Source organism: Cibotium barometz, chromosome 15 (genome assembly GCF_041138505.1).
Source record: "Cibotium barometz isolate CiBa-2024 chromosome 15, ASM4113850v1, whole genome shotgun sequence".
NCBI classification, from domain to species: Eukaryota; Viridiplantae; Streptophyta; class Polypodiopsida; order Cyatheales; family Cibotiaceae; genus Cibotium; species Cibotium barometz.
The window spans coordinates 2,380,885-2,395,702 of NC_141060.1; the positions used below are offsets into that span (position 1 = coordinate 2,380,885).

The following is a 14,818-nucleotide window of genomic DNA, read 5'->3' on the forward strand; positions in this document are numbered from 1 at the left end:
TGGCTAGTTACAGAGAGAAGGTGTCACTCCAAAACGTCACTAGGTCTGGTCAGATGGTGCTGCCTCACATTTTAAGGCTGCTAGGCCTTAAACTATGGCTGGTTACAGAGAGAAGGTGTCACTCCAAAATGTCACTGGGTCTGGTCAGATGGTGCTGCCTCACAGTTTAAGGCTGCTAGGCCTTTCTATTTTGTTGCAAGGTATGTTGCAAGGTATGCTGGACTGACAGGAATGGAGATGAGCTGGTTCTTCTTTGGATCAGGACATGGCAAGGGAGAGCATGACGGTGCAGGCGCGTAGTTGTTAAAAGATCGTTGACACATGAACAGTTGAAGCCTAATGGGGCCACTTTAAAGTGTGCTGCAGATGTGGTTGCCTATTGCCAAGCCAACCTATCAAAGGGAGCAGTCTACATCATATCCTCTAAAAGAAAGGGAATGTGCCCGTGTGTTTTGGGAGATCAAAGTAGGTGATGTAAACAGGGAGGTTAAATGGAATTGTGCCACGGTTGAGAAGTCTCGCACCTTGCATGCTTTTCGCAGTCACAACCGACAGGATGCAACTGCCATTGCCACAAGACCATTGGCATGATTTTGTGATGCATGCATGAACCATAGTTGGAATCGTTGCACTAACAAATCTCATGTGCAGCCTTGGGATTATCACATTCTGATGCCATTGTCTGATGAAGAGGATGAAGAAGACACTCCGACTGACGATGCCCTTGAAGGACAGATCATTGGATATGAAAAATTCGTGTATGAAGGCCACCATGATGCATTAAGTAGTGCTTTGTGTGTTGGTGACACTTTTGCAGTGAATCCGGATGCTACAACCAATGATGAGAATGTAGACTTTTACTTGGTAAAGTGCATTGCAGTAAAAGAAAAGGCAAAACAAGGTTACATTGATGAGTGGAACAATGTAATTGACAAAGGCTCTTATGTCGTGCAAGGACTATATTACAAGCAATTGGATGCATACACCTTCAAACTAGACTACAATCAACCTGTTGTTCACATACTTTCAAATCTTGTACGTTGTATCAAGATACCCATGAAACACATGCAAAAGAGAAGGCAAATGTACACAATCACCCCCGAAGATTATGAAGCAATCTATAACAGCATGCCATTCGGTTTTTGGCATGAGCGTCATGGTCTTTTATTCTATTTTGTATCTTGTGTATGCTTACTACTACCACAGTATATGCTAATTGTGTACTAACAAGCTTCTACAAAGTGTGTGCTAGCTAGCATAAAGCGTATGCTAACTAGCATACAGTGTATCCTAACTAGCATATAAAGTATGCTAACTAGTATATAGTATAGGCTAACTAGCATATACTGTATGCTAACTCGCACAGTATATGTTAACTGTATACTAACTACCTAATTTATATTGTGTGCTTACTAGCATATAGCGTATGCTAACTAGCATACAGTATATGCCAACTAGCATATAGTGTATGCTAACTAGCATATAGTGTATGCTAAGTAGCACAGTATATGCTAACTATATGCACACTAGCTACTATATAGCGTGTGCTTACTAGCATACAGTATATGCTGACTAGCATATAGTGTATGCTAACTACCGCAATATATGATAATTGTTTACTAACAAGCTTCTACATAGTGTGTGCTAACTAGCATAAAGCGTATGCTAACTAGCATACAGTATATGCTAGTTAGCATATACTATATGCTAACTAGCAAAACAGTATATGCTAACTAGCATATACAGTATATACTGACTAACAAGGTTCTACAAAGTGTGTGCTAGCTAGCATAAAGCGTATGCTAACTAGCATACAGTGTATGCTAACTGCATATATAGTATGCTAACTAGTATATAGTATAGGCTAACTAGCATATATTGTATGCTAACTCGCACAGTACTAACTACCTAATTTATATTGTGTGCTTACTAGCATATAGCGTATGCTAACTAGCATACAGTATATGCCAACTAGCATGCCAACTAGCATATAGTGTATGCTAACTAACATATAGGGTATGCTAACTAGCACAGTATATGCTAACTGTATACTCACTAGCTACTATATAGCGTGTGCTTACTAGCATACAGTATATGCTAACTAGCATATATTGTATGCTAACTACAATATATGCTAACTAGCATATATTGTATGCTAACTACCACAGTATATGATAATTGTGTACTAACAAGCTTCTACATAGTATGTGCTAACTAGCATAAAGCGTATGCTAACTAGCATATATTGTATGCTAACTAGCAAACAGTATATGCTGACTAGCATATACAGTATATGGTAACTAGCATATAGTGTATGCTAACAAGCACAGTATATGCTATTTGTATACTAACTAGCTACTATATAGTGTGCTAACTAGCATACAGTATTATGCTAACTAGCATATAGTGTATGCTAACTACCACAGTATATGCTAACTGTATACTTGCTACTTTATAGTGTGTGCTACCTAACAAAAAACCCAATACATAATTCTGTAACACATAAAAATGGAATAGTAGGAGGCAACTGTTGAAAAGATTATCTCATCATTAACTTATAGCATCAAATAACATTACATAGGGTTTAATTTTACAATGAGTCACACCCGCCAAAAATCTTTAGGCCTCCTCAGAGGGCGTTTGTAGTGACCGGGCTTTTTTGTTCCCTCCTTTTTCTCTACTTTCTCCTTTTCCTCTGCTTTTTCCTTTCTCTCTGCTTCTAGGTCGCCTCTCTAAATTTGCTTGAAAATCTGGCTAGGGGGCCTGGGAACTCTTTTTCCTGGTACTCGGGACAAAACCTAACCAAATTCTAAATTGGATCCCATCACTACAGTGGTTAGGCGATTGGCTTGGGCGGTTGGCTAACCCATGGGACTGGATGGAGTTAGGCTGGACTGATGGATCCGTAAAATGAGACTCAATTTCTATTGTAGTACGCTAGATGAAGTAAATCTCGATAGTAATTGTTCTATGGAAAAAGGAATCAACGGCTATGCCTCTCGATGGGAATAAAGCGTTGATCTCTATGATCCAAGTGCAAGTTTCTTCCTTGATCTGACCAAGTGACTTTAGGTTCGGTTGGATCAGTTTGGTCAGTAACCCTGACTTTAGGTTCGGTTGGATCAGTTTGGTCAGTAACCCTGACTACGTTAGAGTAAAATTTTATCCTGGAGGAATCACTTGTGCTTTCCGAGCAAGGGAAGTTTTTCTAAGTTCGGTTTTGGAAGAACTGAGGAATTAGTCACCTGTCCGGATATTCGTGGGCGAGGCCCCGAGTGTAGGACCCTTCCCCACGCAAGATGTGCTACTTTCGCTGCTAGCACCCAGAATCCATTGCGCGGTGGGGACGGGGATCTTACACCATGGGTAAAAATCCCCACCTAGGGTACTTTCTCTCTTAATTTACCTGCAATTCAAGATATTGATTAGTTGTATCCTATTGCGTGACTAACGTGTGAAATATCTTCAAACACCAACACTCCATGACAATTGATTTGCCTTGCAATTGATTCTTTAGCTTCCACATAGGCTATTTGTACATTCAAAAATCCCTCCACAATAGCTCTTCCTCACAACGTCCAGGAACTTTACATGTGTCTTCATCGGTTTAGTCCAACAATGGCCATCGTACATTTGTTCCATTCCATGAATGGGAGAAACAAAAGAATCATAGGTGCAAGGGAGATCAAAAGCAATGTTTCCATTATATATTTCAAGAACTTCCTCTATACACGGACATCCCATGAACATTTTCGTCAATATACCACCATGACAGTTACTATGCATTATGACATTGACAATGTTGTTCAACTCATCACCCTTTGGAACCACACTAAAATTGTCACAAAAGGTTCTTCAATCACATGAGATCCATCACCTCTACAGACCGTTGATGGAGCATCTTCTGTGAGATCCAAGAAATCATTTTGTTTGTTTGGAGCACCTTTCTCACCCTCACTTGATGGAATACTAGATATCTATTTGACAACTCGTTGTCCAAAACATACACGGTAGAGAGGGAGGTGGTCTTACTTGGATACAATTGCATTAGGTGATTTGGGTTGTCTTCTAACTCACATATGGTGAAGAAATTAGGAGAAGAATTTGGGTTTCTAAAGAGAGGAGATTGTAACTCCCAGTCTTTCAATACCAAATATTGACCTGCACAAGAAAAAGATACCATTCGCTCATTGTTGACGACACCAAAGAAATCTGATATAGCAGAGCAATCAATTGCAAACACAAAGGCTTAGACAGCTCAAAGCACAATATTAGAGATGAAAATGTGAGAGAGATAGAGTTAGAAAATGTGGAAGAGATGGAGTTAGAGGGGTGCTTGAATTAAAAAAAAAATAAGAAAGTCTGAAAGAATTTATAATAAGAACAATGTGTAGCAGTACCCGGGATGCATTAAATAGTTATTCCTCAATCATAGATTTTATTTTGTTGATTTGTTTTTTGTCAAAAATAGTGATTGCTAATAAAAAAGAATGTTTTTAATTTCATTTAATGATTTCTAAAAAAATTACATTTAATGACATTTAATGCTCTCATTTTGCATAAAGACCCAAAACACACGGTTTGAATTTTTTGAAAAAGAAAGTTCTTTAGAAAAAAGAATAAAGCACAAAAAAGAATAGAGTGCTTTGGTCGAGGGAGCTCTTTGTGGGAGGTGGGAGGTGGGAGCTCTTTGTGGGAGGTGGGAGAGAGGCGAAAGGGGGTGGCCGCAATCCACCCCCTTTAGGTGCAAGGAGAGGATAGGTGAGTAGGCACAAGCATGAGGAGAGGATAAGGGGGAGAGAGGCCCGAGGGGGCAGGGACTCCCCTTTATAAGGGGGTCACCTATTTTTTGGGGGACCCCTTCCTTAACGATCCCCAATGGTCACACCCAGAGGGGGAGGCACAAGCGCAACAAGAGCGAGGAAAGGCTTATAAAGGGGGAGAGGGATCCCCCTTTATAAGGGGGTTGCCTATTTTTGGGGGAACCCCTCCCCAACGGCCACATATTGTGAGTTTGCCACAACCCACTCACCACATGACCTAGGTTGTGGAGTGGGTTCTGATGAGCTCGCCCCACAACACATTGCCGTTGGGGACAGTTGGGAAGGGGGTCCCCCTTAAATTAGCAACCCACTCCACGACCCACAAAAGTGGGTTGTGGAGTGGGTTCTGATGAGCTTGCCCCACAACACATTGCCATTGGGGATAGTTGGGAAGGGGGTCCCCCTTAAATTAGCAACCCCCTTATAAAAGGGGATCTCTCTCCCCCTTATCCTCACGCAGGCTTGCCACAACACACCGCTATTGGGAAAGGGGTCCCCCTAAAATCAGTGACCCCCTTATAATGGCGAGTACCTCTCCCCCTTATCCTTGCGCATGTGCCCTCCCCCCCTTATCCTCTACTCGCTCATATGCCTCTCCTCGCACCTGCACCTCTCCTTGCTTTTCATGTGCGTGCACCTCTCCCCCTCTTATCCTCTACTCACGCTCACACCTCTCCCCCCCTTATCCTCTCCTCGCGCCTCCCTCCCCCCCTTATAAAGGGGGGTCCCTCTCCCCCTTATCCTTTCCTCATGCTTCTCCCCCCATTATCCTCTCCTTGCACCTCCCTCCCCCCTTATAAACAGGGGTCCCTCTCCCCCTTATCCTCTCCTTATGAGCCTCCCCCCCATCCTCTCCTTGCGTATATCCCCCCTTTACTTGGGCCTCCTTGCCCCTTTTATAAAGGGGGATCCTTTGTATTGTAAGAGAAGAATGTGTCCCAGTACACTGAGCCTCCTCATAAGCTCGCCGCTTACGGCGGGTGAGAGTATGCATCCTCCTGCCTGCCTCCCTCCGAGTGATCTCCCCGCGAGCCCTCTGCACTCGGAGACTGCGGTAAAGGTTTCTGCACTCATCATCATACCATCGGTTCTGGGGCATGCTCCCAGATGTAGGTGGCCGTCCTATCTGTATGTGGTATGGAAAACTCCTCGCGGGCTACGGAGTGAAGTACATGTGAGAGCTGGGAGGTGAGCATGGCCATGGGTGCCGATGGATCTAAGGCAAATAGCTGATCATGAACATGATAGTCGTACACCTTGGCTAGGTCCTGAGGCTAGGTCCTGAGTGAAGTGAAAAATAGTGCGCGGTGGCTGTATGATGGGTGGGTGGGTCTCCAATAAGCTCCTGAAAGTGAGGGATAGGTATGTATGATCCGCCCCAATGGGGCATGGTGGTACGGTGAACTGAGACACCATATCTGCTGCCTCCCGGGATCCCATCACATAATCCACTTTACTACTGCCGCCTCTCCCACTGGAAAGCAAGTCAACCCACCTGAATCTGGCCACTGAGTCATCCCATTATAAATAACGAGATGGTGTCGGGCCCCAAGCTCCAGCAGATGTTGCCCATATCCACAGTGCTGTCAGTTCCTCCATCAGCGCCGCAGATCCGAGTGGTCCCTGTATCCTCTGTAGTTAGCGGCTCTAGTCTCAGGGGATCCTCAAAGTCATAGATCTCGCACTGTCTGCTCTGAGTCCGTGCATTGAAGTCCCCCATCAAGAAGACTTCTCCCAGTGTCGAATAGTGTAAGATCTCCTCAGATAAGACGACAGAGTATGGAGACTCACTAGCCTCTCCTCCACCCGGCTCCTCGGAGGTGGCAAACCGCGACCCCTTCGGAGGAAAGTAGCAAAGGGCGATATAAATCCATTTGGTCGCCGAGAGGCGTAAGCTAATCCACATGGATCTCGCCTCCGAGTCTCGTGCTACGACTCGAACATGCTCATGTAACCTATGCCTGAAAAGCACTGCAATACCTCCTGAACCTCGGGAGGTGGCCTGTCTCATCCCCTGTCGGTGAGCTGACTCCCACTGATAACCCTCAACCCGTGGTAAGCCCCTCTCCGGGCTCTCATGTGTCTCTGTCAAAGCAAGATGATATCCCGGCCCTCCATCACCTCCTCAAGTCTCCCTGGATGTGTCCATAGGACTCCATTACAGTTCCAGATTGCTATGTGTATCTCTTTGTCCTCATGTTGTTTCCTCCGTGTCTCATAGACCAGATGGCGCTATTCGACCCTCTTCCCATCAATGTAGATGTGACCATCCCTATAATGTGCCTTCTTCCCTTCTTTGCGTGCCGCCTTGATCTTCGGCATGCATAATCTTCTATGCTCCAGTTGCATCCATGTGAGGTCATCATCGAAGTAGATGGGGTCCCCTGGCAAGCTCCTCAAGATAGCCCGTCTTCTCATAAAGCTCATCCTACTCTCCTCGTCCGGGAACTGTAGCACTAAGGCCTTGCCTTTGGTGGAGTCCTTTGGGGTTGTCCTCCATACTCTAGTGAATGGGAGCGGCTCATCCTCCTTTAGTCCTAGCTTGGTACATAGGTTCCGCCCGTCAATCTCGGGCGTGGAGGTAGTGCTCTCTGGTATCCCTGTGACTCGGATGTTGAGGCGCCAGATCCGTCGCATCTTCTCTTCATCAAGAGTAGACTGCATCGTGTGTACATCTTCTTGTACCTCCTTCTTGATGTTCTTCTTCATCACTTGTACATCTTCTTGCACCTCCTTTTTGATGTTCTTCTTCATCACTTCTACCCATCCTTCGCGGGCCGCCTCCATTTTCCCCTCGATTGTGTGGGTGAGGGTTTTGGTGATCTCTTCTTTGATCGCCTCTTTGTCCACCTCAAGAGTCTCTCCTTCCTCCCGTGGATGATCGCGTAAGGATGCCACTTCGCCCTTCAAAAGCTGGGCGAATGCGAGCAGGCAAAAGGGGGCGAATGCGAGCAGGCGAAAGGGAGGCAGAGCGAAGCGGCTGGGAAAAGGGGGACTTGATAAGGTCGACACTCGATGATGGTCCAGTACTTGATATCTTAAATACATATAGCATCGCTCCTGATCTTTTGTCCCTTGTTCTCGGAATCCACTCCCATGAAAGAATTCATATGCACATTGCTTTTCATGTCCAATATGGTTGAGTGTGCGCCACTTGGGTGGCCACCATGCTTTGAAGCCTTAACCATTCTCTTAAACCTAACTGGAGGAAAGAACTAATAACATTAGATGCCAAAAAGGTTCACTAAAAAAAGTTTAAACTATATAGATTCTTGAAGCCTTTACTTGTGTGCTTGGATGAGAGGTTGCATTTCTTCTAATAGACTTCCAAGCTCTACTATAGTCAAATTTGATTTTCCATTGTACTAGGTGTTCTCACCACTTCACCATATTCATTTGAATTTTGAAAAGTCCAAGGGATGATAAATCAGATACTGCCTCCTTAATTAGCTCCTCGATCGTATTGATGGGAGGCTTTAGAATTTCCTTTTTGGACTGCATGTTAATGCACACCTTCATGTATCATTAGCCTCGTTGAATGTGCATAAGTAGGCATGCAGTAGTATACTGAAGCCCCACATGTTGCAATGCAAATAGCCATGCTTTTGTAGAGAAAACATTGCAAGGATCCAAAGCCATGGGTAGACATCCCCACCTAGGGTACTTTCTCTGTTAATTTACCTACAATTCAAGACATTGATTAGTTGCATCCTATTGTGTGACTAACGTGTGAAATATCTGCAAACACTCAACACTCCATGACAATTGGTTTGCCTTGCAAAATCGATTCTTTAACTTCCACATAGCCTATTTGTGCATTTAAAAACCCCTCCACAATAGCTCTTCCTCACAACGCCCACCACAGGAACTTTACATGTGCCTTCATCGGCTTAGTCAACAACAGTCCAGGCAAAACAAGGCTAGGCAGCGTGCAGTTGATCAGGCATTTGTTGCTGCCCAGCAGAGTCGAGGACAAACCATGACCATATGTTCTTCTGTCTCCATGGCCTTCATGTCACAAAATTTGCAAACTCTTTCCTACCTTGGCACCTTTTGCCATGCTCCTCTTTCAATCTCAAGCTCGTGTGATCTTGTCCAAAGACATGCTATATTCTTGCGTGCATGGGGTGGCACTGGTGTGCTTATGTATGCTTGAGTGTTGCCCTTTCCTTGTGTGTCAAGATTAATGGCATCACAATAGTATTCAAATTTAGCCTATATCGTGCTGAAAATACATACAATTGGATGGCTCACTCTCTCTCCCTCTCACAAGCACTCATTTAACTATAAAATAGTTCACAATAGTGTTGTATATTTCTTGATCAAGTAAGATTTTTACAACTAAGCAAGTGGCAACAAGGCATGTGCAGCCACTTTAACATTGGGCTCAACACAAACAACATTTCTCCCAACATGTCTGCATACCCTGGTCAAATAACCTGCTCCAGCAAATAGGTCAAGGATAACATCCCCTCGTCTTGTCATAGAATCCAATATGTGTTCCCATGTCTGTCAAGCGTGTTGCAAGCCTCGACACACATAAACAATAAAAAAAGTGCCTCAAAACATATATACTTTGGGACTCATGAATGGGGTCTATTTTAGAAATTTCTCTTACCTCTCCATGGCTTCTCGTTATTGTCTCGTATCCACACTTTTTTCAGTCACATAAAAAATATGGTTAACTTTAGTAGCATCATACTACGGTGCAGCGCCTGCTCTCATGAAAGCCATCACAAGTGTCCATGCCTATAAAAAAACTCAAAACAAATGAAAATCACTACATATGTCAACCATACATTACACATATTCCTAGATGCTGCCAACCTCAAAGATAATTAAACTTTCATGTGCACAGCATATCGTTCCAACCTCGGTCTTCTGTTAGAAGGACGGGTGCCAAGAAGATGCAGAGCAGCAGTAGAAGTGTGGCTTTTGTTTGCACATTGTTTCCCTGTCAATGCATGCTCCCCTTGAGAACTAACGTTTGCTTGTTCTCTTATTGACACAGCGTCATCTCAGTACCCCAAGCTCTCCCGTTTTTGCTACTCAGCACCCAGCAGCTGAGTTGCATGCTGAGTATGCTTGAGCATGGAGGGCAAGCTGCCCAAAGACCTTAGTGTCGAGGATTTGCCACCTGAGGAGTGGCTGACTGTCTTCAAAGTTCCCGAAAAGAAGAAGACAAAGGTCTTCCTGCATATGGTGCAGGATCACCTATACAACGCTTGCCGTCTTTTGAATCAGAAAGTGTACCAGGCTGCCCCCTCTAATGGGGAACTAATGACAAATTTTGCTAGGGGGTTTGCCTTTGAGAATTGTGCAGCTGCTAAAGCTCAACCCAAAAGTCACAAGATTGCATGGGCTGTGGTGGGTGGTATGGTCTTGGAGAATGTGAAGGCTCAACAGGGAGGTTTGAATCGCAAAGTGAGCAAGTTCATGTCCAATTACGGTGTTTCTATCTTATATGGACAAACAAAGCATGCTGTTGACTCCTACGCCTTGACAGTGTCTAATCACCTTGCAAAACCGACTGAGGTTGCATCCCAGCCCCTATACATAGAATGGTTAGGTAGAATTGCTGAAGATCTTGATGGGCAGGCCCATATTGCTGAAGTGAAGGTTGATTCTGCTAAATTAGTCTTAGTAGAGAAGAGGGATTTGTGGCTACGCAACGAAGGCACCTATTCGGCCTATGCCCCGATTATAGTAGAGATGGAGAGACTTAGAGCAGACATGGAGATATTAAAAGCATCTCCCCTAGAAAATGAAGCTCTCATTCTGAAGAAGGAAGCTAAGATAGGAGTGCTGGAGAGGGTGGTCTCAGTGGCTTCTGGTGCTGTGACGTCTGCTCTACAGAGATGAAGGAGGAGGTGTCCACTATGCAGGTACTTTTTAAAACTCAAGCATTTTTCTATCCTTTAAGTAGTGGTCCAAGCACTTGCAAGTGATTCAAGCACTTAAAAGTGGTGTAGCATTTACACCACTTGCTTGTTTCACTTGCATCACTTGCAAGTGCTTAGAGGTCATCGAGTTCATAGACCACTCATAAGTATTCAGACCACTTGCAAGTGATGTGACCACTTGTAAGTGCTTAGAGGTCATCGAGTTCATAGACCACTCATAAGTATTCAGACCACTTGACCACTTGTAAGTGTTATACCACTGTAAGTGCTTACATCACTAGCAAATGCATAGAAATCATGCAAGTTCTTAGAAGTTTAATAAGTGCTTCGACCACTTGAAGGTGCTAAGACCACTTGCAAGTGGTCATACCACTTGCAAGTGCTAAGGCCACTTGTAAGTGTTCATGCCTTTTGCAATTTCTAAGACCACTTGCAAGTGTTCATACCACTTGCAAGTGCCTAGGAAGCACTTGGAAGCACTTAGAAGCACTTGGAAGCACTTAGAAGAACTTGGAAGCACTTAGAAGCACACTTGGAAGCACTTGGAAGCACTTAGAAGAACTTGGCATCACTTAGAAGCACACTTAGAAGCACTTAGAAGAAGCACACACTTAGAAGCACTTGGAAGCACTTAGAAGCACACATCTAGGCCACTAGCGAAGTTCAAGACCACTTGCAAGTGTTCATACCGCTTTCAAGTGCTCATACCACTTGTAAGTGCTTAAAACAATAGCAAAAGCACAAAGCACATACAATTTCTAAGACCTTTAACAGGTGCTTAGAACACTTGGAAGAAAGAGCCACTTGCAAGTGGTTCCATCATTTGCAAGTGCTTAGACCACTTTTAAGTGCTTAGACCACTCACTGGTGCTTAGACCTTAGGGCACTGCACACAGACCACTGACAGGTGCTCAAACCACTTACACATGCTTGAAAGTTCTGATGGCTGGTTGTTTTTCATTATGTGCAGGCTTCGGTTGAGAAAATGGAGCATGTGTTATGTGAGCTGAGGAGACAGGCCTCCTTCGTGAAGGAGGCATGCACTTTCTTGAAGAGAGAGGGGAGAGCCCTTCTAGTGCCTACCCCGCCTGCCAAGTCTGTCCTAGGTGCTGACACTGTCCTCATTAGTGGATCTTGTGTGGCCTATCGCCAAATGCTGTCAAGCAAACATGCGGCCGGCGTTTATTATCTGCCATGTGCCCACAAGTACCACCCCTTTTGCTTTTCCATTGTCTGTGGGATTGAGCCCAAGTGCATTGTTCCGGGGACTGTTCGTGGGAGATACCACTTGTAGCAAGATTTTGGGCACTTGGGAATGCATATGAGGAGTCCATAGGTAAGGCATGCCTCTTTCATAGGACATGATTTATGCTACTTTTGATATGTACAGTAATTGTCTGTTATGTCTCAGGTGAGCCAGAGGCTTGGCGAGGGGGTGGACCCAACCGCTTCCACCTTGTCCATGCATGATGTGGACGCCCCCTTCAACCTAGACGCCTTGATGATGAAATACAAAAACTTTGAGGGTTGTAGTCTGTCTGCTGAAAAAACTGATGTGCTTGGTGATGGAGGCATCCTGAGGGAGACACCTGGTTCTGAGATCACACAAGGTAATTTTGGTTGCTGTAACATGTTATCCTCAGACATGATTATCCATGATCATTGTGATCATATTAACTACCTATGCTCCTAACCTGATTTTCTATTGCTATCCCAGGTACTGATGTCATTAAGACATTAAGTCATGTTAGTGCTCCAACTGGAGAGCCAAGCCGCGTCGACAAAGGTGTACATGGACCCAGATATTAAGCACAAGACAGACATTCCCCCAAATGTCTCAACGCTGTACTTTTCCAAAGTCTGTGAGGATGAGAACATCACCTATTACGTACGGTAGGATGCAGAGGTAATCTTACTTGCAGAGGTGTTTGTGTGGAGCTCCCATAGAGGCAGGGAATTGGAGACAGCTATGGATAAGTGCCTGCCTCAAGCCAAGAAATGCATGAGTGGATGGTTGTCGCAAACTGCTTGCCATGTTTGCACTTGGCGCTTTGATAATCCTCCTAGGCCAATGTTCTTGAAAAACCTGGATACCTTCTAGCATCTTTTTCCGAAATTCAATAAGACAAATACACTTGTGCTAGATGACTCATTGTATAAAATGTACTCTAGTGATCCTGCATGCTATGTGATCCTTCCTAAAGTGGAGAAGTAGACTGAGGGGCAGTGGGAAAATTTTCTGAAACAAGATGTGGCTGACTTTGTGTTGCAGTGGGCAGGAAGTGTTGACAGAGCAAAAACTGTCAGAGAGTGCCCTTTTGATGTCAGGGATGATGCCTTGCAATGGTCGAATTGGAGAATCGTGCGGAACAATGTTGAGGAAATGAAAGAAATTGAAGCCCCCACGTTGTCAAAAATTACACCCAATCTGGATCCTAAAGAAAGAAAGGATAAGCGTCCAAAGAGTAAAACAGCAAATTAGAAGTGCTTTTGCTGGCATTTTTTCCATTGTACAGAGGACTGCCTGTAGCCCCTTCACTGCCAAGATACCATGCTCTTACTGTGTAGCTTAATGTAATCTGACACCGTGCCTTAATTGTGTGGCTAACTTCCACAACCTTGACATATATACAAACAAAAATGGTTTTGACCTTGGAACGATTTTGTGTCAATCTGGTGTCATTTTCTTTAGTTTATACTATGGTTGCATTTTGTGGACTCTTAAGAAAGTGATGGTCTGAAAGTACTTGTCTAGGTACTGAAGTGCTTGTCAAGTGGTTTAAAAGTGATGGTCTACACACTAAAAGTGCTTGTCAAGTGGTTTGAAAATGCTTGTCTAGGTATTGAAGTGCTTGTCAAGTGGTTTGAAAGTGCTTGTCTAGATACTAAAAGTGTTTGTCCAGGTACTGAAGTGCTTGACAAGAATTTCTCAAGCGGTCTAAAAGTGCTAAACATGTGCTTATCTAGGTACTAGAAAGTATTGTGGCTAACTGCTGGTCAGGTAATCTGAAAGTGCTTGTCAAGGTGCTTAAAGCGCTTGTCAAGTGGTCTGGAATGCTTGTCTAGGTACTAAAAGTACCTGACAGGTGTTTACCATGTGGCCTCCAAGTGCTTGTCAAGTGCTTGTGTAGGTACTTCAATTGTTTGGGAAGTGCTGGTCAAGTGGTCTGAAAGTGCTTGTCTAGTTTCTTAAAGTGCTTTTCTAGGTAATCTGAAAGTGCTTGTGTGTCAAGTGGTCTTAAAGTGCTTGTCTACTACTGAAAGTGTTGTCAAAGAGTTGAACGTGCGAAATAGTGCTTCTTAGGAGGACGCATTGTGCTAGCTTGAAAGTTAGAACTTACAAGTTCTCCTCTGGGGGCATGCTATTGTAGATTTGTTCAAATAGATCATTTGACAATTCATATACATTAGGCTCACCTTCTACCGAGCACATCGAAAACCTGATGCATCGCACCAGGTGGGAGTAGATAAAAGCAGGGGGGCTTGTCATCCAAAAGAACGTAGGTGTCATCTTGGCCATTTACCTTGTCATAGAAGAGTCCCTCAACGACAAATGAGTTCTTTTGAATACGGTTATGCCATTCATCCCTTTCAGATTTGATGGTCAAGCGCTTGGTTTTAGTGCACTTCAAGATGTAGAAGTCTGCACCTGGCTCTTCTGCATTCACTGCTGCGAAGTTCTGGCCAACCATCAAGGCATCACTTAGGTCGTCATGGTGGCCAGCATACATGGGGGCTCCTGGTAACTCATCATCGCTGGATGCTTCTCCATCGTTTTGAACATTGACAGTCAGTTGTATTCGTAAGTACTGCCACCTCTCAATGTGGTCCTTGTTTACACATCTCCTCCATTGGCCTTTCATGCACGCATGGCAAAAGCAGGACAATGGTCTGCACCGTAGCCCGTGCATATCTGATTGACTGTAGTCGTTGACACAGTGGAAGGATCGAGACCCTTTGATCTGCATGCAATCCCACTTCTATCTCTGTCTACATCACCGAGCTTGACCTCCCAAAATCTACGATCGACTTTCTTCCCTGTCAATGGACATTCTTTCCTGAGGGTTGCGTTGAGGAATGCCACCACACTTG

General features: G+C 44.3%; 1 protein-coding gene and 1 pseudogene across 1 annotated transcript; one reads left to right on the plus strand and one right to left on the minus strand.

The window, feature by feature from the left end:
* Nucleotides 1–606: 606 nt before the first annotated feature.
* LOC147630844 (uncharacterized) lies at nt 607–9,890 on the plus strand. Its single transcript, XM_086809933.1, has 2 exons — nt 607–1,159; nt 9,835–9,890. The coding sequence occupies exons 1-2, from the start codon at nt 607–609 to the stop codon at nt 9,888–9,890; spliced, it is 609 nt and encodes a 202-aa protein (XP_086666059.1).
* Nucleotides 9,891–14,063: 4,173 nt separating this feature from the next.
* LOC147630845 (uncharacterized) lies at nt 14,064–14,589 on the minus strand (annotated as a pseudogene).
* Nucleotides 14,590–14,818: the final 229 nt, after the last annotated feature.